This window comes from Salvia splendens, chromosome 19, assembly GCF_004379255.2.
Source record: "Salvia splendens isolate huo1 chromosome 19, SspV2, whole genome shotgun sequence".
Taxonomy (NCBI): Eukaryota; Viridiplantae; Streptophyta; class Magnoliopsida; order Lamiales; family Lamiaceae; genus Salvia; species Salvia splendens.
Genome location: NC_056050.1, coordinates 21566495 through 21590372, shown reverse-complemented (window position 1 = coordinate 21590372; position 23878 = coordinate 21566495). Strand labels below are relative to the sequence as shown.

Here is a 23878-nt window from a genome sequence, read left to right as displayed (position 1 = left end):
ATTTCACTACAATTTTATTGTTAATTACTAATTATAAATTAATAATTATTATATTATTATATAATTATAATGATTATATAATAATATAATAATTATTAATTTATAATTAGTAATTAACAATAAAATTGTAGTGAAATTTTAAATTATAAAATTTATTCAATTAAAAATTAAGTAAATATAATGATGATAATAATAATAATAATAATAATAATCTTATTTATTATTATATTATTATATATTATGATGTATAATCCATATTTAAACTATCCATCGTAATAATAAATAAAAGAATATAATTATTATCATTTGTAATTAGTAATTTATTAAATAATATGTATTATTATTTTTTATAAATAAAAAATGATAAGTATATTTTTAGTTTAGTGTTTAAATCAAATATATACTTTCAAATCTTGATATTTTCCAAACACGGGAAAGTAAAGTTATTAGAAATCATATTCCCGGATTTATTTTCCCAAGAATCATTTTCCTTGCCAACTTTACTTTCCCGCCAACCAAATATGGCCTAAGTGATTATATGAATACTATGAATTAATACTTATAAATATATATTACCAACATTAAGAGATTATATGAATACTATTAGTGGAGCTATTATGAATAGGAACAATGTTAGGTGCACAATAGTATTTTATTTAGCAATTTCCCTAAATCCACGTTTCGAATCGACGAATGATATATACCACGTGGGATTGATAAAGTGGCTTTGCATTAACCAATTTCTCATGAATTGATCCCTTTGATCGATTATTTTGCCAGCTGACAAATACAAGCCCTAATTTAGCAAAAATAATTACTAATAGCAAAAAGAAAAAAGGTTTTGGGAAAAAAAAGGAAATGGACAAAAAAAGCAGTGAATCAAATTAGGGCTTCAAATCAAAGCTGGAAATTTCTCCTTTTTCCCATTCTCTCAATTTCTCCCCAATTTGAACTCTTTCATGCTCGATCTCCACTTCTCCTATGGCGTGGTCGCCGTAATACTGGTTACAGGTACGCTTCATGTGTGTATGTCGCCGGATACATACTTGCATGTTTAATCTCTGCATTTATTTTCCTACTTTTTCTTAGTTTGCCTATCAAATCGGCGTATTTTAATAAATGAATTGCCTTTTGGTGTATTCCAGGGGAATTTGATGGGTTATTTATGGATATTTTTCGTTTTCTTTCCGTGTGAAATTTGTGGCAGATCTAAGTGGGACATGGAAACAAAGGGGGTCGTATAGATTTGATTGAATTGAGTGATTATTGATGGAAATCAGCAAAAAGAAGTCTGGTGGCGCTGAAATCTCTAAGAAAAACCGTTCATTAGATCTCAAGAGCCTCTATGAATCCCAGTTTTCTGAAGTGAGGAATAGTAAGAAGAAAGTTTGTGATGAAAATGATGGGGAAAATGTTAAAAAGAAAAAAAGGAAGAGTAGAAAGGAGGTTCCCCTGAGTAGTCTCGAGAGTGATGCTAAGAAGAGTAGGAAGGAGGATGTAAATGGTGTAAAACCAGAGCTAGATTTTGGAAAAAAATTGAAGGGTGGGAGTGAAGGTCTGCATGACATCTCGTTGCCTTTGGGAAACAATGGAAGTTCTTTCAATATCCCAAAGCGTCCACGGGGTTCTGTGAGGAGGAAAAAGTTGAAAAGGGATCAAGGTTCTGAGCCGACCAGACTTTCTGATTCTGCTGATTCTGCAGGAGAAGTCAAGGCTGAAGTTACTAAATCTGAGGATGGGGAGGCCCTCAATGACCGATTAGCTCAGGTAACAACCCCTCTATTGGGTAATGACAGTGTTTCAACTGTGAAATCCAAGAGAAAGGTAAATTGTTCTAGTTCAAAATCAAAGCAGAAGTCTGATTCAAAACCTGCTGTGAAGTCTAGTGGTTCAAATGTGAAATCAAAGCAGGAGGTGGGAGCTGAAGAAGTTAGGAATAGTGAGCCTGGTTCAGCTTGCCACACAGGGAAAGAATGTAATTCAGTTGTAAATAATACTGTTCCACCGCGTAAAAGAAAGCAGAGCAACAGTCAGAAGAAAAAGGATGTAGTACTTAGCAGTGGTAGAGGTGGTGCTGAGGCTAAAACTAAGAAGTCTCAACCTTCTATGGGTAGTTCATCAAATAAGCTCTTTGTTGATTTTGTGGATGAGGACGATGATGATGAAGAGAATCTTGAGCAGAATGCTGCAAGGATGCTTTCCTCTCGGTTTGATCCAAGCTGTACTGGCTTCTCATTGAAGAAGTCTCCAGTTTCTCAGAAGGCTGATGGATTGTTTTTTTCATCTTCATCTGCTCGGGACTCTTTTACCCGACAGGCCAAGTCGTTCGCTGATGGACCGTCTGCATCAGCTGATGATCAGAGCAGAAATCTTAGACCCAGGAGAGGAAATGCAGTGAAAGGCATCCCAAGGAAACGGCGCCATTTCTATGAGATTCTTTCCCAAGACTTGGATCCATACTGGGTTTTGAACCGGAGGATAAAAATATTTTGGCCACTGGATGAGAGTTGGTACTATGGCCTTGTGAATGATTACAATTCGGAAACTAAGCATCATCTCATAAAGTACGATGACCGAGAGGAGGAAATTGTTAATCTCCTAGATGAGAAATTCAAGCTTTTGCTTCTCCCTAGTGAGGTTCCTGACAATTCGAAAAGTAAGAGGAGAAGGGCCAAAGATTTACATAATGGACAAACAGCTCCATCAGCGGGTGATGCTAGCTGTACAAGGGACCCTCTTGATTCTGAACCCATAGCGTCATGGCTTGCTAGTCAATCTCATCGTGCCAAAGCTCCACCAAAATCTTTAAAGAGACAGAGGACTTCACAGAAGCACCTTCCTTTGGTCTCTTCATTGTCATCCGAGAAAACTGACTACTCAAATAGTGATGTAGTTGACTCAATGATATTTAGAAGTAATCCAGATTGTGAATCTGCATCAGTGGATAGCTTACTTGATGGCCAAAGGGGTAATAACTCTCTACATACACACACATCTCCAAGTGAGAAACATGTGGTTTATGTCAGGAAAAAATACCGTAAGGAAATTGAAGGAGGTAATTCTGTGTCTAGATCTGTTAAAGCGTGTAGAACTTCTCCATGGACTGTATCGCCACTTTCCCCTGTTGGTGTTGGCTGCCGACCTTCTAAAGGAGGATCTGGCAAGCTACTATGGTCGTTTGACTGTCAAGGCAAATTAAGACTGAAAGATGTTTTTCTGGATTCTGACCAATTCAAATTCGAGATTTGCTTACCTGTATTACCATGTCTAGGGACTTCATTTGAATCAGGGATTTTTTCACTGCTTCATGACATACTTATGCTTCAACATGGGGTGTTGGTGGCCAGTTCCACTGCTGTTGTCCTGGAAATGCTGTTTATAGATACTAATTATGGCATGAGATTTCTCTTATATGAAGGCTGCCTGAAGCAGGCTGTAGCTTTGATCTTCCAGATCTTGATTGTCTTTAGTCAATTTGATGAAAAGTGTAATGACGACATGAAATTACCTGCAACCTCAATAAGGTTCCAACTTTCTAGTTCTCAAGATCCAAGGAAGCAGCATGTGTTTGAATTTTACAGTTCCTCCAAGCTAAAAAGTTCAAGATGGCTTTACCTGGACTCGGAGATTCTGCAACATTGTTTGCTCATTAAACAACTGCCCATCTCAGAGTGCACGTACGACAACATTAAGGAACTTGAATGTGGAAATTTCCAGTCATGCGTACCTTGTGATGGTTTAAAACACTCGTCAAATGAGGTATTCTCTTATCTTACTTATTCATATGCTATTTATACTTTTGAAATAATGGTTTATGTCCCTCTTTTTTCTCCCTAACTGTATATGTAATAGCTATAGATACTGCGACCTGGAAGTTGCCATGGATCTGTTATTTAACAGTAATGGTTCTCCTTCTTTCACTTCCAGGGTTTCAAAAAGAAATATGTTTCTGGCATTTTGCCAATGGGTATTTCCCGAGAAGCGCGTAATAAAAGGATGACTCAGTCTGCTTTTAGTCTGGCCGCAAAGCCTGGAAAAGTGCCTCAATTCGCTCTTTCCTTTTTTGCTGCACCAACTTTCTTTCTAACTCTACATCTCAAGCTACTGATGGAACATAGTTTTGCTTGGGTTAATCTCCAACACCAGGATGCTCTCTGCTCTTCAGAAAGTTCTGATGCTATTTGTCAACCAGGTGCAGAATGTGTTCGATTTAAACCCAGATTCAGTGCTCTTCCAAATGGTACTGCTGGTAATGATATCAGAAAATTGGATGCTAAAGCTCCTGGTCTCAATGGTTTTCAACAAGATTCAGGAAGAGTTGTTATCTTGGCAAGCAATGCTGCTGAGAATGCATGTTCCTCTAAAAATATCCAGAAGGAGAATCCCGAGATTGATGGAAGGGGTGGATGTCTCAAAGAATTTGCTGGAAATGCATCATCCAAAATTATTAGTCAACCATGCCAGCATGAGCCTAGGAAAGAAGCGCACCAACTGATTGATGCACCCGAAGTTTCATCTATGCCTACTTCAATCACATCCCAAACTCCTGCCCCTAGGATTAATTCCACACCTGGTGCCATGAGAGTTGACATTCCATCTTCTGAATCAAGGCAGGCCTCTGATGTGGATTGGAATGTGCATGATGGATTTATGCATAAACCCAACACTATTGGCTTCAGAAGCTCATGGCAGCATAGTGGAAGCAACTCAGTTTCTTCTCCATTTGGACATAAACCCCTGGTGTGGCCTGATGGAAGCCCAAACTTCAAGCCCAATGGATTCAGTAATGGACCAAAGAAGCCACGCACTCAAGTTCAATACACATTGCCTTTTGTAGGTTGTGATATCAGTGAAAAGCAAAAATCGCCAAGCACAAAATCTCTTCCTTGCAAACGAATTAGGAAAGCTAGCCTGAAGAGGATATCTGATGCTTCTGGTAACAACCAGAAAAATGTGGAGTTGCTTCAATGTGTTGCAAATGTACTAGTCACCAATGGGGACAAAGGATGGAGAGAATATGGGGCACATATTGTGTTGGAAGTTGATGATCATAATGAATGGAGACTGGCTGTGAAACTTTCTGGGGTTACTAAATATTCCTATAAGGTTAAACACATTTTACAGCCTGGGTCTGCCAACCGCTACTCACATGCTATGATGTGGAAAGGAGGGAAGGACTGGGTACTGGAGTTTCCAGACCGGAGCCAGTGGATGCTTTTCAAGGAGATGCATGAGGAATGCCACGACAGGAATATCCGTGCTGCATCTGTGAAGAATATCCCCATCCCCGGAGTACGAATGGTTGAAGAGAGTGATGATGACCATGGAAATGAAGCTCCTTTTGTTCGGAATCCTGTACAGTATATCCGACAGGTCCAAAATGATGCTGAAATGGCAATGGATGCCTCACATATTTTATATGACATGGATAGTGATGATGAACAGTGGTTGATGGCACACAATAGTCGTGCTGACAAACATGATGAGATATCTGAGGATTCCTTGGAGAAGGCAATAGACATGTTTGAAAAAGTTTCGTATTCTCAGCATCGGTTGAACTTCACAGATGAAGAAATTGAAAAGCTTCTGATTGGAATGGGGTCAATGGGGGCTGCAAAAGTCTTATATCAATACTGGATGGAGAAGAGGGAGAAAATCGGCATGTCATTGATAAGACATCTGCAGGTCTGTTTTATATCATTGTCCTTTTATATTGTAGCATTGCATATCGTTTGTTAAGTTAAATACCTTTTGTCATATTTAATACTCCTATAGAGTGTCAAATAATTGCTCACTTTACTATGAATGACTTTTTAAATGTGTTTTAGTAGTGTGCCTGAACCAGAAAGAAAAGAGAACGAAGCATCAATGCACGCTTTCAATTGATTTTAGAAATACAATGATTGGTGGCATGTATGCTTTAAGTTGATCTCATAGGTTTAGTGTGCGTAGGTAACTGATCTCTTCAGGCGAATATATAGTGCTTTTGGACCATGCATCTGATTAAACCCATCACATTAGGTAGTGATTGAAAAATCACTATAAAACTGAATAAGGCTCTTCTTATTTTCCCAAGCTTGTCGAGCAAACTTAACATACAAAAATACAGCTACGGACTTAACTGGCCAATATATGGTATAGATATATATTTTCTCTCTTTTTTGTTGTTCTTAGGCTCATTGCTACCACTGTTTTGTATTCAGCCTCCTCTTTGGAAGAGGTATCAACAACAGCTGAAAGAATGGGAGCACAAGATTTCTCCCGGATTATATGCCTTTTCTGCAGGTAATCAGGGGAAGGTTCCTCCTGAAAAACCACCCATGTTTGCATTCTGCTTAAGACCACGTGGCTTGGAGGTTCCCAATAAGGGTTCTAAACAACGGTCTCACAGGAGACTTCCAGTTTCTGGACACCATCATGCTTCCATGGCGGATCAGGACGGTCTTATTTTTGGTAGTATTCACTGCTTTCCTGTTGCAATTGTCTCAATGATTATTAATAATTATACCATTACCTTTTTTTTTCTTTTCTTTTCTTTCTGGAAGCCATATCCATTCTGTCTCTTGTTCCATGATCATCTCTATTTTTGTATTAACAATTTCTCATGGCAGGGAGGAGATCCAATGGTCATGTTTTCGGAGATGAGAAGATGTTGTACTCAAGCAGTCTTCATCATGACTATTCCGATGTTTCACCATCATCAAGGCTACTGTCTCCACGCGATGCGCATTTCTACTTGGGCACCGGAGCCTCAGACAGCCCGAAGTTTTATAAAAACAAATCAAAGAAGCTCGGATCATACCCCTCTTATAACAACCAGCCATACACCCCGAGGTCAACAGGGAAGCGAAATGCAATCCAGCAATGGAACACAGGTGTGCCTGAATCACCTGGTCAGTGGCCTTATTTCCTCGAAGGACCTGACAGTCCAGATATCCACGAGCTACGGTTACGCGATGCATGTGGCGCAGCACAGCAAGCACAAAAAATGGCCAGACTGAAGAGGGAGAGGGCTCAGAAGCTGTTCTACAGAGCAGACCTAGCCGTCCACAAAGCTGTGGTTGCTCTGATGAATGCAGAGGCCGTAAAAGAGTCAGGCGACATCAATTAGAAAAGACAATGTGGTTCTGGTTCGTGTGGAGGAGAATAACTCTCCCATCAGCCGAGAGGGCACGATCCTATCATCGTCCTCGTCTCCGCTGTGGGTTCATAGAGAGTCGCAGCTTTCTATAATTTGTCCATAATATAAATATAAAACAGTAGTCATTTGTAGCGTGATGGCTGGGCAGGTATTTGTAGATGGCGATTTGTCACATCTGCCTAGTCTGATACAAAGGTCACTCGGCTGTATTTTCACTGTCAAGGGCATTTTTGGTAGACGCGTGTATTTTTCCAGCCAAAAAATGAAGCAAGAGGCGCCTCAAATTTTAGAATTCTCAATCTTTGTACATAATTTTTGTTGTTACCCTTTTCATGGTTTTCTAATCTCTACTGATATTAATTAATACACTATGGTTGTCAGATCCATCAAAACTGTATGGCTGTTACTCCAGGAAAGAAAATTTTATTTTATGCTTTTGATTAATGCTCTCTGATCATTCACCAAGTGAATGAATCCCAAGTAAATATTCCCAAAAAAGAGTGAAAAAGTTCTATTTGTAAGTGTTGTTATTTTGAAGTTTGTAATTTTCCCCTTTCTCTTCTTTGAATTGGGCGGAATGACTAATGAAGGATTAATTTTTTTTTATCCTTAATGCAAATACGAAATTTGCAAAAAAGAAAAAGAATATTTTAAAAATAAATGAAAATAGTAATGAATTTGGATCTTTAATTCTATTACAAAATCTTGAATATCATTACTTTGTCTTTGGTTTTAGCCATAATGCAATTAATAATAATAATTGTTATTACAACTATTATTAACATTAGTGAGTACCTTAAAACTAAAAAGGCAAAGGAACAGACCAACCGTCAAAACCGCCAAGATTCCCTCTTTGCCTCTCCGCCTCTGCTAACATGAAATCATCATTCTCATTCTCTTTTCTCCTTCCCTACTTCCACACTCCAAACTACCTTTCCTAATCCAATCATCCATTAATTTAGGGAGGGTTTCATCAATCTTGAAGATTTGCATCTTTTGGTTTTCTTGATTTTCTTTTTTGGTAGTTTTTGTTTAGAGGGTGAGTAGGAATACAAATTTGCAAAATGCCTCGTCGTGTGAAGGAAGAGGAGAAAGTTGAGATGATCATTCGCGGCCTTCTGAAGCAACCGGACAATAGGAGATGCATCAACTGCAACGCGTTGGTATCATTCTCCATCTTATTTTTTCATTTTTATTGGAATTTCTAGCTCATGCTCATTTAAATTGAATTGTTTTGTATTGGCAATGATCTTTTGTTTGATCATGTGAGATATACTCATTATTTGAGAAGTGAAACAATAATATTCTAATCATTTAGCTAATATCATCCCTATGTTTGTTTTCCCTTCTCTGTCATGTGTTACTACTGTGTGATTTAAAATGTTGAGGATCATGCATACTATGTTGTAGACGAGACGAATGAACCTAATAAGCATTATTGAATGATCAGGGGGCGCAGTATGTCTGCACGACTTTCTGGACATTCGTCTGCACCAATTGCAGCGGAGTACAGTATGTTTCTTTGAGTTCTTGTTCAATAAGAATACAGCAACATCACTACTCATTAGCCGTAGTAAATGCTGACTCGTCTTTCTGAAATCACAGCCGGGAATTCAATCATCGCGTAAAATCAGTGTCACTGGCAAAATTCAGTGATGAAGAAATCATGTCTCTTCAAGCTGGAGGAAATGAGGTCATAATCTGCTTTTGTTTTATCAGACTATGATCATAGCATAAAACAATTTTCTCTGCATAATTTTTTCAGAGGGCAAAGCAAATTTACTTCAAAAGTTGGGATCCTTACCACAAGTCTTATCCTAACAGCAGGTATATATACATAGTTATTGATTTTCCAGTTTATTGTCATCCCACATGAGGCCTATTCCTGCGTTTTCAGTAATCTTGAGAGGCTTCGAGAGTTTGTGAAAAGCGTTTACATTGATAGAAAGTATGCCGGTGAGAATAGCTCCAACAAGCTACAAATGGCCCAATCAGTAAGCCTAATGCTCAAACTCAGTTGGATCTAATTGATCACAAAATATAAATTTTGAGGTGCGAAGAGTTATGCATTGTTTCAACGCTGCAGGAACCAAGAAACGCCTTGTGTGAGTGGCCGTCTGAGAGGTCTCGTTGGGGTAGAAGGGATGACTATGTGGGGAGGTCTCCGGGTAGCAGTAGCTGTGGCAGAGACGAGTTTCGTGACCACAGTTTATTCGAGAGATCTTTTTCATCTGGAGGGTTGAATTTGAAGGATTTCTTGGAGGAAAGAAGTCCAATAAACAGCCATGTGATGCCAAGGTCTATCAGCCACAGGAGCCGTTCCACTCATTTCGAGATAATTGATGACAGGTTTCGAGATGATGGGGGCGTGAAACGCTACGAGAGGAACTCTGGCTCTGGAGGCAGGTCACCTTGCTCTATAAGGAGCACGTCAAGTGTCTCCCCTGTCAACTCGTTTTTGGGAGGCAAATCACCCGATCTACGAGTAGTTGCACTCGATGATCATAAGGCCTCTCCTAGTGGTCACGAGGTTAGTTAAATTTATAGATTACTGTCTTTAAACATTGAGCTTCAAAAGTGTTATGGTGCTTGTGTGATCATGGCAGAAGGTAGTTGCTGCTGCTGCCTCTAAAGAGAAGGAAAACGAGGCAGCAAATTCAACCAGCTTGATCGATTTTCTTGATGCAAAACCACCCAAGGCTAATGAGCAAGTGGCTTCAGAAACTAGCAATGAAAGCAGAAGCATTGTTCCTATGAATTCAGTTGAGGCTTTGCTGTTTGAACTGTCGGATCCCACGCCTTCGTCTCCAGCTAGTGCCTCCCAAATGTCTCTTGCAGTTGCAACTGTGAACAGCGCGAATAATGCTACTGATGTCGAGACAGAAGAAGCACCCGGGGTACCTGACTGCCCTGAACCTCTTGCTCTCACTGTCATGAAAAGTGACCAAACGTTGCATAGAGACGTCACCAATCATGTGATGCAACATGTCCACACACATCATATAATGCCTCCCAACACTACTATACAAAGCGCTTCATCAGTCGAATCTTCATTGAATGAGGTAACAAAATAGTTTTTTTCAAGATAATTATCTCACTTGATCATGATTATTTTCTGTAAAGAAAGACGTAATTCCTCTGCAGCAAGGGTGCAGATCACTTGCACCGGATGATCTGAGGCGAACGAAGAGCGTTTCAAACGTGCAATCATTAAGAGCTGCCAATACTTCACCTTGTTCTAGGAAGGAAATCCCAGAGGTATTAATCTACTTGTATAATCCTTTCCATAAGCTTATGTATGTATGTATATATATATATATATATATATATATATATGTTGTGCAGAATCTTTTCAGTTCGGGTTTCGTCTCGTTCAATCCAGCAGTCGTTGGATGGCAGATGCATCTGCCTCATGGAGGAATGCAATTCCATCATCATCCTGCACTGGTATGCCTCAAATAAATCTCAAAATCTTGATGTTTTACAGGTACACATCAATCTAAACGTGTCTTGTTTCAACAGCATGTGGCCACGTATCAGAATCCCCTGAGACCAAGGAATCCCTTTGACATTGATGATGATGACAGAATCCAAATTCAAGCAGCAACAGTAAGCACAAACAAACAGTCTTTTAATTTGTGAATGTGTTACCTTACCTAACTCGTATATGCTTGGTCTAGTTCATGGCCATGTCACCGTTGCACGGAGCTCATCCAAACATGTTGAATCCAGCAGCTTCACAGCCTCAGCCTTCACCTTATTATCTATCTCCTCAATCATACATGACCCCATATGGCATGAACATGCCTCAAGGTATACATTATAAAAGAAAGAATCATTTTTTTAAAAAAAAAGTTCAAATATTCATGATTTGATGCCAAACCTGCATGTAGTTCCTGAAGCTTACATGGCGCAGCTTCCAAACAACATGCTTCTTGCAAGGTAACATTGCAACTCTTTCTCCAAAATAGTTAGTTTTAGTAATATTTACATGGGAAATATCTCCTAATCAAGATCTGTTTGCAGGCCAGAAGGGAATGGCAACTTTGGCACAAGTGAAGACGCCTTTGCTTCCCTGAATCCGATCACACGCTCCTTGCCTAGTTCTCCATTGCCACGAGGAAATCCTTTCTTATGATGGCTTGAATGGTCGTGTATTGAGATACAAAAGTGCGCTGCCAGTGCAACGATGCTGTTTCACTAGAGATTAGAAATTGAGGCAATGTGACACATTATATGATGATGCTGTTGTTGTTGTATACTCAACCCTCTCCTATATAATTGAAAGCTTTGTTTATTTGAGACACACTCAATCAATTTTAATCTTATCTTAATTACAAGTAGACTAATTAAGTCAATGGCTGTTTAACATTAACTCAGAATGATCCCAATATATGTGAGCTTGGTGCATTAGAATCAGCAATATCTGAGCATGAAATGAAGAATTTGGAAGTATTCTAAATATTGCAATTAAACATTCTTCTTTTAGATGTGTATTTCAACTTGCATAATTGTAATTGTTTATTTCTCAGCAGGATGTTTGTTTTATGCTTCAGTTGATAGAAGATAATGACTGAAAATTGCATTAGTTGAACATAAAACTAGTACTAATTCAGAGGTAGAGAAGCTCATAACTTTACATTAACTCAAGCAATGTCAATGATACTGAATAATTATTCCCTAACAAGTGCAAAAACCAAACAAAGCCTTCTTTCATCATCTTCTCTAAATTCCTTGATCAGCTGCACATTGAGATCTTGAGTTTCAATCATATCTCACACCATTCATTCTTCACTTGACGTCACCTCAAAATTTTAATCTCATCGTGTCGGGGTTAAATAGAAACAACAGCTGTTATAGCAGTTGCAGTGTAGCTTCTGAACAAGGAAGTGAATGTGTGGAATCCGAAAAAGGAGGTGATCAATGATTTGTTGGTGGATTTGATGGTTGTTGGCACGGACACATTGGTGTTGTAGGGTTAAGAGCAGGAGGCTGAGCTTCTGGTGGTGGTGATGATGGTTTTGGTGGTGGTGGTGATGGTGGTTGTGGTGATGGCGCGGGCTGTGGCTTGTTAGGTGGAGGCAGAGATGTCTGAGCGGGGGGTGGTTGTGGGGGTGCACATGGCACCACCTTAGGTGGCGGTTCTGTTTTGGAATGATTGCATTTGAAGCCATCACAGTTAACCGGTCGAGCCAAGAACCTTTGGCACTCCAACGCGGATCTCTGGTTCGGCCTCTCCTTCAAACAGTTCATCTTGTCAGCAAACTTAGGCAGCTTTGGGCACGAAGCAGACCCTTCCGAGAAGAAGTTGTTGTCGTACACAAAGTTATCCAAGTTCGGAATCTCACATATCTGGTCAGCTATCTTTCCGGACATCATGTTGTGTGCCACGTTAAGTTGCTCCAACATGTTCATTTCCCCGATTGCACGAGGCAACTCACCAACGATCTGGTTATTGCTCAAGTCCAGCACTGTCAAGTTCTTCAGCTTCGATATTTCACTTGGGAAGCACGACGAAAGACCAGTGTTTATGAGGATTAGCTCGTTCAACGTCTCTCCCATCTCGCCTAATCCAGCTGGAACGCACCCTCGGAAGTTGTTGTTAGCCAGGACGATCACAGAAACGCGCGACTTGCCAATATTGTCAGGTAAAGCAGAGGAGAATCTGTTGTTGTTGACAAATATGGCATCAAGGTCTAACTCAAAGAGCTTTCTTGGGAGTTCGCCTTCGAATTCGTTGAAGCGGATGTCTAGGTACCTCAGGCTCGGTAGCTGGAGCATGACTCTAGGGAACGTCCCTGCAAAGCGGTTGTTGCTGAGGTCCAGCTCGTGGAGGCGCTTCATGTTGACAAAAGTCCGTGGAATGGTCCCACAGAATCTGTTCGAGTTTAAGTGGATCAAGGAGAGGTCGTAGAGAAGGCCTAGCTCGTTGGGGAGGCTCCCGGCTATGTCTCCGTGGTTGAGATCAATGCCTGCGACCGTGAGCTCGTGTGGGAACTCGGGCGTGGGCCAGCAGATGACACCGGTGTAGTTGCAAACGTCGTGTCCGATCCAGTTGGCAGTGATGTTGTGTGGATCAGAGAGCATGGATTCTTTCCAAGCTTGGAGTGCAATGTAGCCGTTCCTTAGCCTAGGGTTGCCGATATTGAGCCTGGGATCGACTGCTAGAGGCTCGCCTTGGTAGGACAGGAGGCGTCGTCTCTGGAGGTCCGGATCATCGTCTGTGGCTCGGGAGACGTTGAGAAGGAGGAAGATGGTGCAGAGGAACAAGTGAGAAGGTTTCATTGTGTTGGGATTGATTGATTGTTTTGTTATATGAGTTTTGGAATGAGGATTTGATGTAGTTTTTGAGTGAGTTTGGTGCTTAGAATAAGTGAGATGGAGCATGAAATTTGATAAATCTGTTGGTTTAGATGAGATTTTTATGCATTTTGTTAATTTGTTAGTGTGTATGTTGAGTGTAATTTCCACCACAGATATATTTAGCATGTATACTATGCTTTAATATTTACAAGAATGTGTATAGTAAGGAATGTGAATGTTTGCGAATTTGGTAGCTGAATTTCTGAAATAGTTGTGTATATAATTAGTTTAGCAGTTTTTAGATTATAGTAGTATATTTTTCTTGTTGCATTAGCGGTAGCATTGACCATATTCATCTTATTGTATTGGTGATTAATAAGCTTATATATTTGGTAAAGAAATGCATTGCAAGAGTACAAATTTAGAGTGTCAAATTTCTCCCAAGAGTGCTATATCAAAAGTCTTCTCGAAGGATGTTGTATTATGAAGTTGATCTCTGTTAGTCATATGATAAGATAAACTCGGAATCCGTAGCAAAATATTTAACGTTTTCTTCTTGTACTCTACTAGATGTATACAAAAAAAAACTTAATGGGGTCATCATATTTTGATATAGGTCGCATTCCTCTTTTATTCATATTGTGGAACGGGCATATAGGACTCCAAATGCTCGTTCAACATCTTTTCTGAGAGATTCTTAGTGTTAAGAAAATGATTTGTGCTTTTGAGTCTATGGAGAAGTAATTGACTTGACAAATGCAGCTCAAGAAGGATATACATTATCAGTCGGATAATATATTATACTCCCCACGTCCCTTAAAAATAGACCATATTTGTCATATTGAGATGTTTCTTAAAAATAGACCAATTCTATTCAAAGAAACCTTTTTCCTTCTATTTCTCTCTAATGGGGTGAGTCTCATTCTTCATTAACAATACTCTAATTATTTTTCCTTCTATTTCTCTCTTACTTTACCAATTGTGAATTAAACTCGTGACTTTTCAAATATTGTCTATTTTTTAGGGACGAAGAGAGTATTACGTTGGCGACCATTCACTATGTAACTGGTATATGGTGCTAGTTACTCGAAGACATCATCAAAACATAGGAGAGTCATGGAGTACATTAAAACTTGGAGTTCTGATATAAACTTAATCAAAACGTCTTTAGAGACAATAATAGTCATTCTCGTATGTTGATCACCGCTACACAAGATAACATATTATTAAGTTGTGAAATCCTACACATTAATAAATCGAAGTAGTGGCGTATACTCAATGTTACTTGCACGGTATGTTTATAATATAAATAAGCACAGATATTTCGCACTTGGTTTAATCAAACAAGTACTTATCTCACTGTGATCCATTTAGTATTACATCACACTTTAGTGTCATTAGTCATCCAAGATAGGAAGTGACTTTAAATCAACACCAGCACTTAGGTTGAAAATGATTACTTACTTTTGCAAGTTACCCCTCTGTCCATAATTAGAAATCTCATTTGAGTTCGACACAGATTTTAAAAAATGTAAAGAAAAGTGAAAAAAGGTAGTGGAATGTGGAGTCTATTTTTATTATATTAGTTTTATAATCGAATGTGAGTAGAATGAGTTAATGGAAAGTAAGGTCTACCTATATAGTAAAAGTGAACCGAAAATCCTAATAGCGGATAAATTAAAATGGTAAATCAAGAATCCTAGGGGCTGACAGATGGAATACTAAATAAAAGATCCTGTAAAAGACGTAATCATTAATATACCGACCATTCTATAACAAAGAAGAAATAATTATTAAGAGTTTAAAATATAATATGGAGCTTCTTTGTTATTTACCCAAGAATATTTACTTTATCAAATATAGTACTTCCTCCATTTTTAAACAATGATTTTTCTATTTTGATCGGTTCTATAAAATTAGGCCATTTTTAATTTTGGCAAACTTTTTTCTCTTATAAGATAAGCTTTATTCCCTACTAATAATATTATAATCAAATTTTCTTTCTATTTCTCATCTATTTTAGTATGTTGAATTAAAATTCATAACATCTCTATAGTTCCTATTATTAGGAAGTAGAGAAATTGAAAAGTAGAAAAAAGAATACCCGAACCCGATTAGAATTAGTGTGGATCCACGTGAGAAGGCCATAGATTCGGTTAATTCGCCCCAAAATCAAAGGGCTAAAACCGTAAATTGAAGTGCAGCACTGCCCAAATTTCCCTTTTCAATTCCACTCCGACACTTATTTCTCGTCCCTCTCTCTGCATCTATCTATGTCTCCATGCTCGCCTGAACCTCCAATCCTAAGCCTCCGCCGCGGCCACCACCACTCGGTACTTTTTTCTATTTTTGTTTTTATTTTTAATTTTATTCATCTGCGATTCGATTTGATTTGATTTGATTTGATTTGATTTGATTTGATTGATTTCTGGAAAATAATACTCTTTGTTGCGTTAATGCAGCTTCTGCGGTGACCGATTCGCTTTTATTTATTCGGGGAGATTGCTTCAGGTATTGCTGCATGTTTGTATGGTTGCATGTGTTTTCATCATTCTTCTTCTTTTTCCGGCTATTTATTTGTATGTCCAGTTTTCATTGCCAATGTGTATCCAATTTCTCTAGTTTTTTTTTTTCATTTTTCAGCCATTTGCCTGTTTTCCCTAAAGTTGTGTATCAAGGTTGGATTTTTAGGGGATATAAGTAATTTTAAGTTAAAATCACATTATTTTGTAGTAATTATTTAAATTTGAGAATTGAATATGTGTGTGTCTTGGGGGTGCCAGCCTTGATTTTACTGTGTCATTGACTCATTGTTAACCTTGTCTCTCTAGATTTTCAGGTTGGAAGTTGATTTCTTGTAATTGTTGATATCAGAAAATGGTTTCATGTTCAAATGGTAGCTTGTCTGATGAGGTCTCGAATAAGCGGCCTTTGGAGAATGGTTGTGTGCCTAAATATAAGCCCAGGAAAGTATCTTCTGTCCGCGATTTCCCCCCTCGGAGTGGCCCCAATGCAGTGCCAGTGAATTTGCGACCAGAAGAATCTGTTTGTAGTAACGCGGCTGGGAGTAGAGATGATCCAGGTGTTGTGAATTTGGAACTGCCCAACACTATGTTGGAGTGTCAATCACGTGAAGAAGTCAGTTCACCAACTTCCTCGACTCCCCGGCACTGTGCAGGTGTAAATGGTAGCATAGACGTATCAATGACTGAGACATTTGATACATTAATTGAGAAGGCAGAGGAGAATATAGCTGCCTCCATGAAACTGGTCGAGGAAATTGGATCTGTTGGAACTAAGATACCCGATGATGATGAGTCGCACAGACAGCAAGCAGTATGTAATCCTGTTGAAATAGAGAGAGATGAACAATTGGGTACATATGTGGGAAATGTGGAAACAACAGTAATAAATGGTCTCATGGACGAAGCTCAGGAAGTTATGCCAGAATCAGATCTTGTTGGAGTCAACATTGTGAAAGACATAGATACTCTTGATCAGTCTGGAGGTCGGTCACTGTTGGAAGAGTTAAAGGAGGATATTGGTGAAACGTCCTTTCAGAATTCTGGTATTGAGGTTGCTAAGTCCCTGGGTGATCCTCTGGAATTTTCTGCCATTTGTGGCAGTATTCAGCCAGGGCCTTCCATTAGGCCAAGAGATAAATACCGTCCCAGAAGAGTATCTGCTGTTCGTGATTTCCCTCCACGTTGTGGCATAAATGTTTCTTTATTGATTGAGAAAGAAAAGGGGATGGCTGGCCTAGGAAAGGATAGTCTGAACAGAACCGAGGAAGCTGAATTGACGCCAAAACCAATTATGTCGACGGATGCCTCAGAGAGAGAGATAACAAGCGAGATGCCCATGGCCTCTAAAAAATGTCCTGATGGTCTTTACAATGTTAGTGTTGAAATTGAAGAAAGTGAAGCATTGAATGATAGTGTTGGAAGAGGATTGCTAGGAGAAATGACGGTAGCCACTGCAGAAGGGGACGGGATGGAATTTGAAGAATACAACAGAGATTTACTGTATGGCATCACTGAGGAAAATGGAGCATCTCCAGGATCAGATACCTTGTCTAAGGCATCAGTGAATACCAGAATCGAGGATGTTGGAGGGTCAGTTGGCAAAGAAGTTGCCACTTTTTCACCAGATAGAAATGATAAAGATATGCATCCTCATGGTGATATTACCTCCAGGAATGAATTAAATAGAGAGGTTGTACATGGCCTGATGGCGGCACCATATTGCCCCTGGAGGAAATCGAAAGCTTCTTCAAACAGTCCAAATGGTGGAACAGATGGTCTAAAGAGGAGAATGCAGAACGTGTCTCTACAGAAGAAGCCCGAAGCCAATACTTTGAACACTAATGTCGAAGCAAATTCATCAGTCTCTCCATCTTCAAAGAATAAGAGTCCTGTTTCAGATGATAGGGATAAAATGCATAGTAAACCAACCTTCATAGACGAGGGAGATCATCATGCCGGAAGTAAGGGCATACGTGAAGCCACTCCTATATCCATGTTCAAGGCAGATGTTGACAGCAGTGATAATGATTCGGTAGAACCTATTAGAAAGAATGTTGTTGATTCTTCTCCAGGAGACAGTGATCAAGGGAGGAATTTGCATAATGCTTTTGTCTCAAAGGATGTTGTGGATAGGGTGGTTGTGCATGGTTTGATGGCTGCACCTAATTGTCCATGGAAGAAGGAGAAAGCAATAGTTAACTCAAATGGAAAGACAAGTGGAGCAAAAAAGATGAAGCAGAATTTGTCTTGGCGGCAGAAGTTCATGGCCGTTGCCATAAAAAGTAAACCTGAAATGAAATCTCCAGGTTTGTCTTCTAAGAAGAAAAAGAAAGTTCATATGTCCAATGATGTAAATGAGGGACCTGATGCTTTGGTGCTTGGAGATGATGGAGATCATGATGGAGATTTTGCTACAAATTCTCCTGTCAGCCGCAACCTAGAAGAATGTGAAATAAGCTTCCCTCGATTTGGTCCCAAGAGTTCTGGTCATGGTGATGATCGCAACAAAGTGAGAGAAACTCTTCGGTTGTTCAATGCTACCTGTAGAAAGCTCTTGCAACGAGAGGAAGAAGAAGTGGGAAACCTGGTTGAAGGAGAGGAAGGAAGATCAAAGCAGTCGGGCAGAAAACTCAGAAGGATTGATCTAATAGCTTCACAGGCGCTCAAGACGAAGGGAAAATATGTAAATACAACTAAAAGAATTGGAGCAGTTCCAGGAGTTGAAGTGGGCGATGAATTTCAATACAGAGTGGAGCTTGCTGTTGTTGGCATTCACTTCCCATTCCAGTCTGGCATAGATAGTATGAAGGTAGATGAACTTCTACTTGCTACCAGTATTGTTACGTCCGGGGCATACCAAGACGATGCCGAGAATGCTGATGTTTTAAGATATTGTGGGCAAGGAGGAAATGTCCTCGGGAAGTCTAAACAACCTGAAGATCAAAAGCTCGAAAGGGGGAATTTGGCTCTAAAGAATTGTATAGATAAAAAGACACCAGTGCGTGTTGTTCGTGGATGGAAGGAGATGGTGCGTATTGACCCTCTGGATTCCAAGCCTAAAATGGTCACTAGTTATGTTTATGATGGCCTATATACTGTGACTGATTGCTGTACAGAAAAAGGGCCACATGGTAAGCAAGTTTTTATGTTTGAGTTGAGGAGGAACCCAGGCCAGCCTGATCTTGCTTGGAAAGAATTGAAGAAGTCAAGTAAGTCCAAAGTCCGCCCTGGATTGTGTGTCACTGATATTTCTTGTGGAAAAGAACGCATTCCTATTTGGGCGGTGAACACTATAGACGATGGAAAACCACCTCCATTCAACTACATTTCAAAGATGATGTACCCTGATTGGTACAGTCCAAACCCCCCAGAAGGTTGCAATTGTGTCGGGCTATGTTCTGTCAGAAAAAAATGTGCATGTGCACATAGAAATGATGGAGCAATCCCATACAACCGCAATGGAGCTTTAGTTGAAACTAAGACTCTTGTGTACGAGTGTGGTCCCCATTGCAAATGCCCCCCTTCCTGCTACAATAAGGCCACACAACGAGGCATCAAGTTTCAGCTTGAGATCTTCAAGACAGAGGCTAGAGGCTGGGGTGTGAGGGCCCTGTCTTCTATACCTTCAGGAAGCTTCATATGCGAGTACGTAGGAGAACTTCTTGATGATGTAGAAGCTGAGGAGAAAATTGGCAATGATGAATATCTCTTTGACATTGGCCAGAATCTAATCGATTCCCCTGCCAATTCTGATGACGAAGAAATGACAGCTGAGCTTAAAGGAGGGGGTTGCACGATTGATGCATTGACGTATGGGAATGTTGGGAGGTTCATTAATCACAGCTGTGCACCCAACCTTTGGGCGCAAAATGTGATTTATGACAACGAGGATAAGAGAATGCCCCACGTGATGCTTTTCGCAATGGAGAACATTCCGCCGCTCCAGGAGCTCACCTATTCCTACAACTACTCCTTTGGTCAGATCCGCGACTCTGATGGAAACGTTAAGGTTAAGAGTTGTTACTGCGGCGCTGCAGGATGCAGCGGCAGGTTGTACTGAGGTGTTTGTGATTATGATTTTCATGTCTATATCTTTCTTCCATTTTTATGTCAGCTGCCATGTGCATATACAAAGCCTAGAGAGTGGCTCCCAAGTTTTCCAAATGAATGAATTGCAACATTTATAAATGCTGACTCTGTAAGCATCATATTGTTTTATGCAATTTCTTTGTATGTGATGCATGGTTACAGTTTCAAATAATTGCTTTACAAGGAGATGTAATCAAATGTAAACTCTAAATATTGTACATACTTCAAATTATGATATGGACCGTTAGAAAATGTCAACAGATGATAAAATAATGGCAGCAAAAAATGTTTATCTACGTTGACATTTTTTGTTGCTATTATTTTGTCATCTATTGACATTTTCTAACGGTCCGAATCATAGTTTGAAGTTTGTACAGTATTTAAAGTTTGCATTTTATCAGTACCCCATAATTATGTATATACTTGCATTGTTTGTGCTAAAACAGTAGTAGCCGTTGACGTTGTGTTGACATTTTTTGTTGCTATTGTTTTGTATCTGTTGACATTTTCTAATGGTATAAAAGAGTAGTAAATGTAATAGTATTAAAAATGAGTTGGTGGGTCAAAATAGACATATAGTATTAGCCAATTCATCTGCCCTAAAAATTGGTTAGCTCATTTATTCCCTCCCCCTATACTACACGCAATTTGTCGCATTGAATTCACATCAATCTTTCAATTTTCATCTCTTTATATTTCAAGTTAAGTTTGATCACAATAGCCTTTCTATCAGATTATGAATTTATTAGCCTTTCTATCAGATTATGAATTTATTTGCCAATCAGTTTTTAAAACTCAATTATGAGTTGATTTTGTTCAAAAGTAATTGAAGATATATACATACCAATACTTCATGTTCATTGAATACCAAAAGGGAGAAAGTCTTGTTGAATGCAATAGTGAGAATAGTGTTGACATATGATACTTTTCTTGGATACTCGTGCAATTATATCATATGCATATCTCCACTGACAATATTGAATAATATTAATTGCTTAAATTAATTTCTGGATAGTACCAAATGCCAAAATTGTGCCTTTGTGGGGCAAAATGGTATATTTTGAAAATTTCAGTCTTTAGTCCACGGTCAAGAATACCATTAATAACATACAATAATGTTAAGATTTATTGATGTACCAACCTTATTTACGATATCATTTAATCAAGTCACTCTTTCACGTGCGACATGGTAAATTCGATCCCATCTTCTAGTCTATCATTTACTTGGAAATGTCTTAGTTTCCTTTGGAAAAGTTAGTACTCCCACGTCTCAAGAAATATGACCTCTTTCTTAAGCGACACATGTTTTTATACAATGTTTTTTTTGTGCATTAAATGGAGAGAAACGATACTCTAGGATGCATATGCTTTGTGCAACATCTCTGATTTCTTTTCAATTTAGTAATGGATCGTCTCAAAACATAACAACAAAATCCGAGTATCAAAGAATGTGTACAAAATTCAAAATTTATGCTCAGAAAAAGCCATTTATATGGATTCAAAATTCATCAACAAGGTGATCAAATTGGGGAGCCATTTCAACATCTCACCAATATTAATATATAGAGCTTATCTTTCTATCCTATCATAGAAAGTTCCCAAGTCAAAAAACAGCTTCTTCTTGCCCTACTCACACACTATCACCATGAGAGATGAAACGCAATCCAGCACACGCGATCCATGATCATCCAAGGCCGCAGACAGATACACGAACAGCTCTAAGTTAAAGAGGATACAGACGAGAGCACCTGTGCTGTTGTTTCATCATTCATGGCAAGTGTTTCAGTAGGAACAAGCCGCTGCTAGAGGAGGCTTTCAGACGACTCACTGTCGTCCTCATCGATCTCCATCTCCTGTGAGCGACAAGCTGAGCTGCAAAACGCCTTCTCACCTCTGCAGAAAAAAACAACACACTTTCATCAAAATCATGCACACCAGCAGAGAAAAATTCGAAGATGGTCAGGAATGTCGAGGCTGGCTAACCTATACATGAAGATATCCTCACCATCCAACCTTTTCTTGCAAGAAAAACAGAATTTCAAGAAATCATCGGATGGATAAGGTGGAAGAACGTCGCACTGCCCTCTTGCCTCAGGGGTATCTTCAATATTCTTCAAAAAATCGCTGTGACATTCTAAAATGCAGTCACCAAAGATATGAGTAACCTTAGGATAGGGGCCATGAGTCCAAACACAGGTATAGTCCTCAGACAGCTCAATCTCACTTGTGGGAATGGGACTAATAAAACAATTTCCCGGAAGAGAAGCCGAACTCAGCTTCTCCCCACTCAAGTCGCCCAATTTAGGGCTCACGCCAATGCCTCCAGAACCCAAACAAACAGGCTTATCAACGCCAAAGCTGCCAGACCCAAGCCTGGACTTGTGGTTCTTAAAATCCATCAGGTGTGATCCGTATCTTCCAGAATCCACTGAACGAGCACGGAAGCTTCCAGAAGCCTCCTTCTCGAACGGGACCTCCCCAATCTCAAAAACAACATCAGAATCAGGCTTACGGGCATTGGATGGCTTAGGGAAAATAGCAACATCATTAGGCAGTGACTTAGGTGCCTCCAAAGAACCGCAAAAAGTTGGACTTCTAAAACTCATATGCCGTCCTAAAATAATGTTCTTGTTATCAGATGATTGGGTGATGCTCTGATCAAGCTCGTGGTCGAGGGAATCTATAATGCTTAGACCTACTTTGCTACAATCCCAGCTCTTGTGGTGCCCCTCATTCTGTGCTTTTAGAGACCTAAAGGGATTGCCTAAGACTGGAAAAATCCTAAAATCTAATGGCGAAGTGGGGCTTCTCACTGCATCAGAATCCGAGTTCCTGGCATTAAATCCCACAAACAAGCCAGGAACCTTCAAAAGGGAGGTATTTTTGTGCTTCTGATTCGAGACATCATCGGAGTGAAAATGCCCCAATGTTGAATCAGTTCCTGTAGTGTTCATGTTTTGATCCTTTTGGTATGATCTATTTCTCTTCCTCAGCATTTTTGTCAAAAACTAGACCTCCAAAATGCACCAAATGAACAATACCCTGTATCCACATGAATCCATCACAAAATTAGAGGTGCATTGTATAATTAATTCAACAAACAAATAATAATGACAAGAACACACAACCCTAATTTTAGTTTCAATCACCAATCAATCGGCACAATTTGTTAGCATTAAGATATGTAAGTTACAAACAAAACAGAAGTAGGAGATTTAAATAGAGGAAAGCCCAAGATAATGGATCTTTCCAGAATCAAAGGCGAATAAGAAATCAGAGAGAAATCATTCGAAAAAGGGGGAAGGAGTCAACTTTATACTCAAATACAGTAACGAGGAGTCAATAAAAGGAAAGAAATCAAACTGTTGAAGCAAAAAGGAAAAAATGAAACAAAATGTAGAAGAATTTTGACTCGTCTCAACATACATAACATTAATCTACAGATAAAACTCTCCTGATCAAGAGCATTCAGAAATAAAATTATTGAATGTTTGGAAACAACCAAACTCAGAAATTCAAACGGTACTGCCCTAGTAACAGCAATGAGCTAGGAGAAAACAATCTAGAGATGAGTATTTGATGAATCAATCGACTTCTTAGCAAAAACAACGATAAACAACAATCAACATTGATCATTTTTTGTGTATATATTTATGCAGAATAAAAAAATTAGATTGGGGGAAAATCCCACCTTGCTTGCTCTGTTTCTCTCTCTAAAGTGGAGAGAAATGGGGTTAAGAGTGAGAAGAAGGAAACCCAAATGCAGTGAAGAAGAAATGGAGTGGAGACCCTTCTCCTGTCTTTATCTGTGTGTGAGAAC

General features: G+C 39.3%; 5 protein-coding genes across 8 annotated transcripts; 3 read left to right on the top strand and 2 right to left on the bottom strand.

Moving 5' to 3' along the window:
• The first annotated feature begins 830 nt into the window (after positions 1–830).
• LOC121778624 lies at positions 831–7433 on the top strand. Of its 2 annotated transcripts, none has more exons than XM_042176010.1 (5): positions 831–1011; positions 1208–3759; positions 3928–5685; positions 6204–6453; positions 6612–7433. In XM_042176010.1, the coding sequence occupies exons 2-5, from the start codon at positions 1270–1272 to the stop codon at positions 7109–7111; spliced, it is 4998 nt and encodes a 1665-aa protein (XP_042031944.1). In that variant the 5' UTR covers positions 831–1011; positions 1208–1269; the 3' UTR covers positions 7112–7433. The 2 variants fall into 2 exon arrangements, with proteins under 2 accessions (XP_042031944.1, XP_042031943.1); XM_042176009.1 differs by having other exon boundaries at positions 832–1011; positions 1146–3759.
• Positions 7434–8074: 641 nt separating this feature from the next.
• On the top strand, positions 8075–11279 carry LOC121779159. The gene is made up of 13 exons (XM_042176491.1): positions 8075–8304; positions 8592–8653; positions 8747–8834; positions 8907–8968; positions 9039–9135; positions 9228–9671; positions 9748–10203; positions 10286–10399; positions 10487–10588; positions 10664–10750; positions 10822–10954; positions 11035–11083; positions 11168–11279. The coding sequence occupies exons 1-13, from the start codon at positions 8206–8208 to the stop codon at positions 11277–11279; spliced, it is 1905 nt and encodes a 634-aa protein (XP_042032425.1). The 5' UTR covers positions 8075–8205.
• A 782-nt stretch (positions 11280–12061) lies between these two features.
• On the bottom strand, positions 12062–13426 carry LOC121779158 (leucine-rich repeat extensin-like protein 3). Its single transcript, XM_042176490.1, has one exon. The coding sequence runs from the start codon at positions 13424–13426 to the stop codon at positions 12062–12064; it is 1365 nt and encodes a 454-aa protein (XP_042032424.1).
• A 2227-nt stretch (positions 13427–15653) lies between these two features.
• Positions 15654–20204, top strand: LOC121779669 (histone-lysine N-methyltransferase, H3 lysine-9 specific SUVH5-like). Of its 3 annotated transcripts, none has more exons than XM_042177038.1 (3): positions 15654–15777; positions 15907–15955; positions 16319–20204. In XM_042177038.1, the coding sequence occupies exon 3, from the start codon at positions 16322–16324 to the stop codon at positions 20027–20029; it is 3708 nt and encodes a 1235-aa protein (XP_042032972.1). In that variant the 5' UTR covers positions 15654–15777; positions 15907–15955; positions 16319–16321; the 3' UTR covers positions 20030–20204. The 3 variants fall into 3 exon arrangements, with proteins under 3 accessions (XP_042032972.1, XP_042032971.1, XP_042032970.1); XM_042177037.1 differs by having other exon boundaries at positions 16284–20204; XM_042177036.1 differs by having other exon boundaries at positions 16276–20204.
• A 1265-nt stretch (positions 20205–21469) lies between these two features.
• Positions 21470–23878, bottom strand: LOC121778151 (FCS-Like Zinc finger 10-like). The gene is made up of 3 exons (XM_042175450.1): positions 23750–23878; positions 22042–23100; positions 21470–21951 (listed from the first exon to the last, which is right to left on the bottom strand). The coding sequence occupies exons 2-3, from the start codon at positions 23052–23054 to the stop codon at positions 21861–21863; spliced, it is 1104 nt and encodes a 367-aa protein (XP_042031384.1). The 5' UTR covers positions 23055–23100; positions 23750–23878; the 3' UTR covers positions 21470–21860.

Bases quoted from the DNA above. Each gene is read 5' to 3' on its own strand.
- LOC121778624 (XM_042176010.1), top strand. From the start codon at position 1,270: ATGGAAATCAGCAAAAAGAAGTCTGGTGGCGCTGAAATCTCTAAGAAA. The intron at 3,760-3,927 runs GTATTCTCTTAT...TTTCACTTCCAG, and splicing joins TAAAACACTCGTCAAATGAG to GGTTTCAAAAAGAAATATGT. The intron at 5,686-6,203 runs GTCTGTTTTATA...TTTTGTATTCAG, and splicing joins CATTGATAAGACATCTGCAG to CCTCCTCTTTGGAAGAGGTA.
- LOC121779159 (XM_042176491.1), top strand. From the start codon at position 8,206: ATGCCTCGTCGTGTGAAGGAAGAGGAGAAAGTTGAGATGATCATTCGC. The intron at 9,672-9,747 runs GTTAGTTAAATT...TGATCATGGCAG, and splicing joins CCTCTCCTAGTGGTCACGAG to AAGGTAGTTGCTGCTGCTGC. The intron at 10,400-10,486 runs GTATTAATCTAC...TATGTTGTGCAG, and splicing joins CTAGGAAGGAAATCCCAGAG to AATCTTTTCAGTTCGGGTTT.
- LOC121779158 (XM_042176490.1), bottom strand. From the start codon at position 13,426: ATGAAACCTTCTCACTTGTTCCTCTGCACCATCTTCCTCCTTCTCAAC.
- LOC121779669 (XM_042177038.1), top strand. From the start codon at position 16,322: ATGGTTTCATGTTCAAATGGTAGCTTGTCTGATGAGGTCTCGAATAAG.
- LOC121778151 (XM_042175450.1), bottom strand. From the start codon at position 23,054: ATGCTGAGGAAGAGAAATAGATCATACCAAAAGGATCAAAACATGAAC. The intron at 21,952-22,041 runs GTTAGCCAGCCT...TTTTTTCTGCAG, and splicing joins GAGGATATCTTCATGTATAG to AGGTGAGAAGGCGTTTTGCA.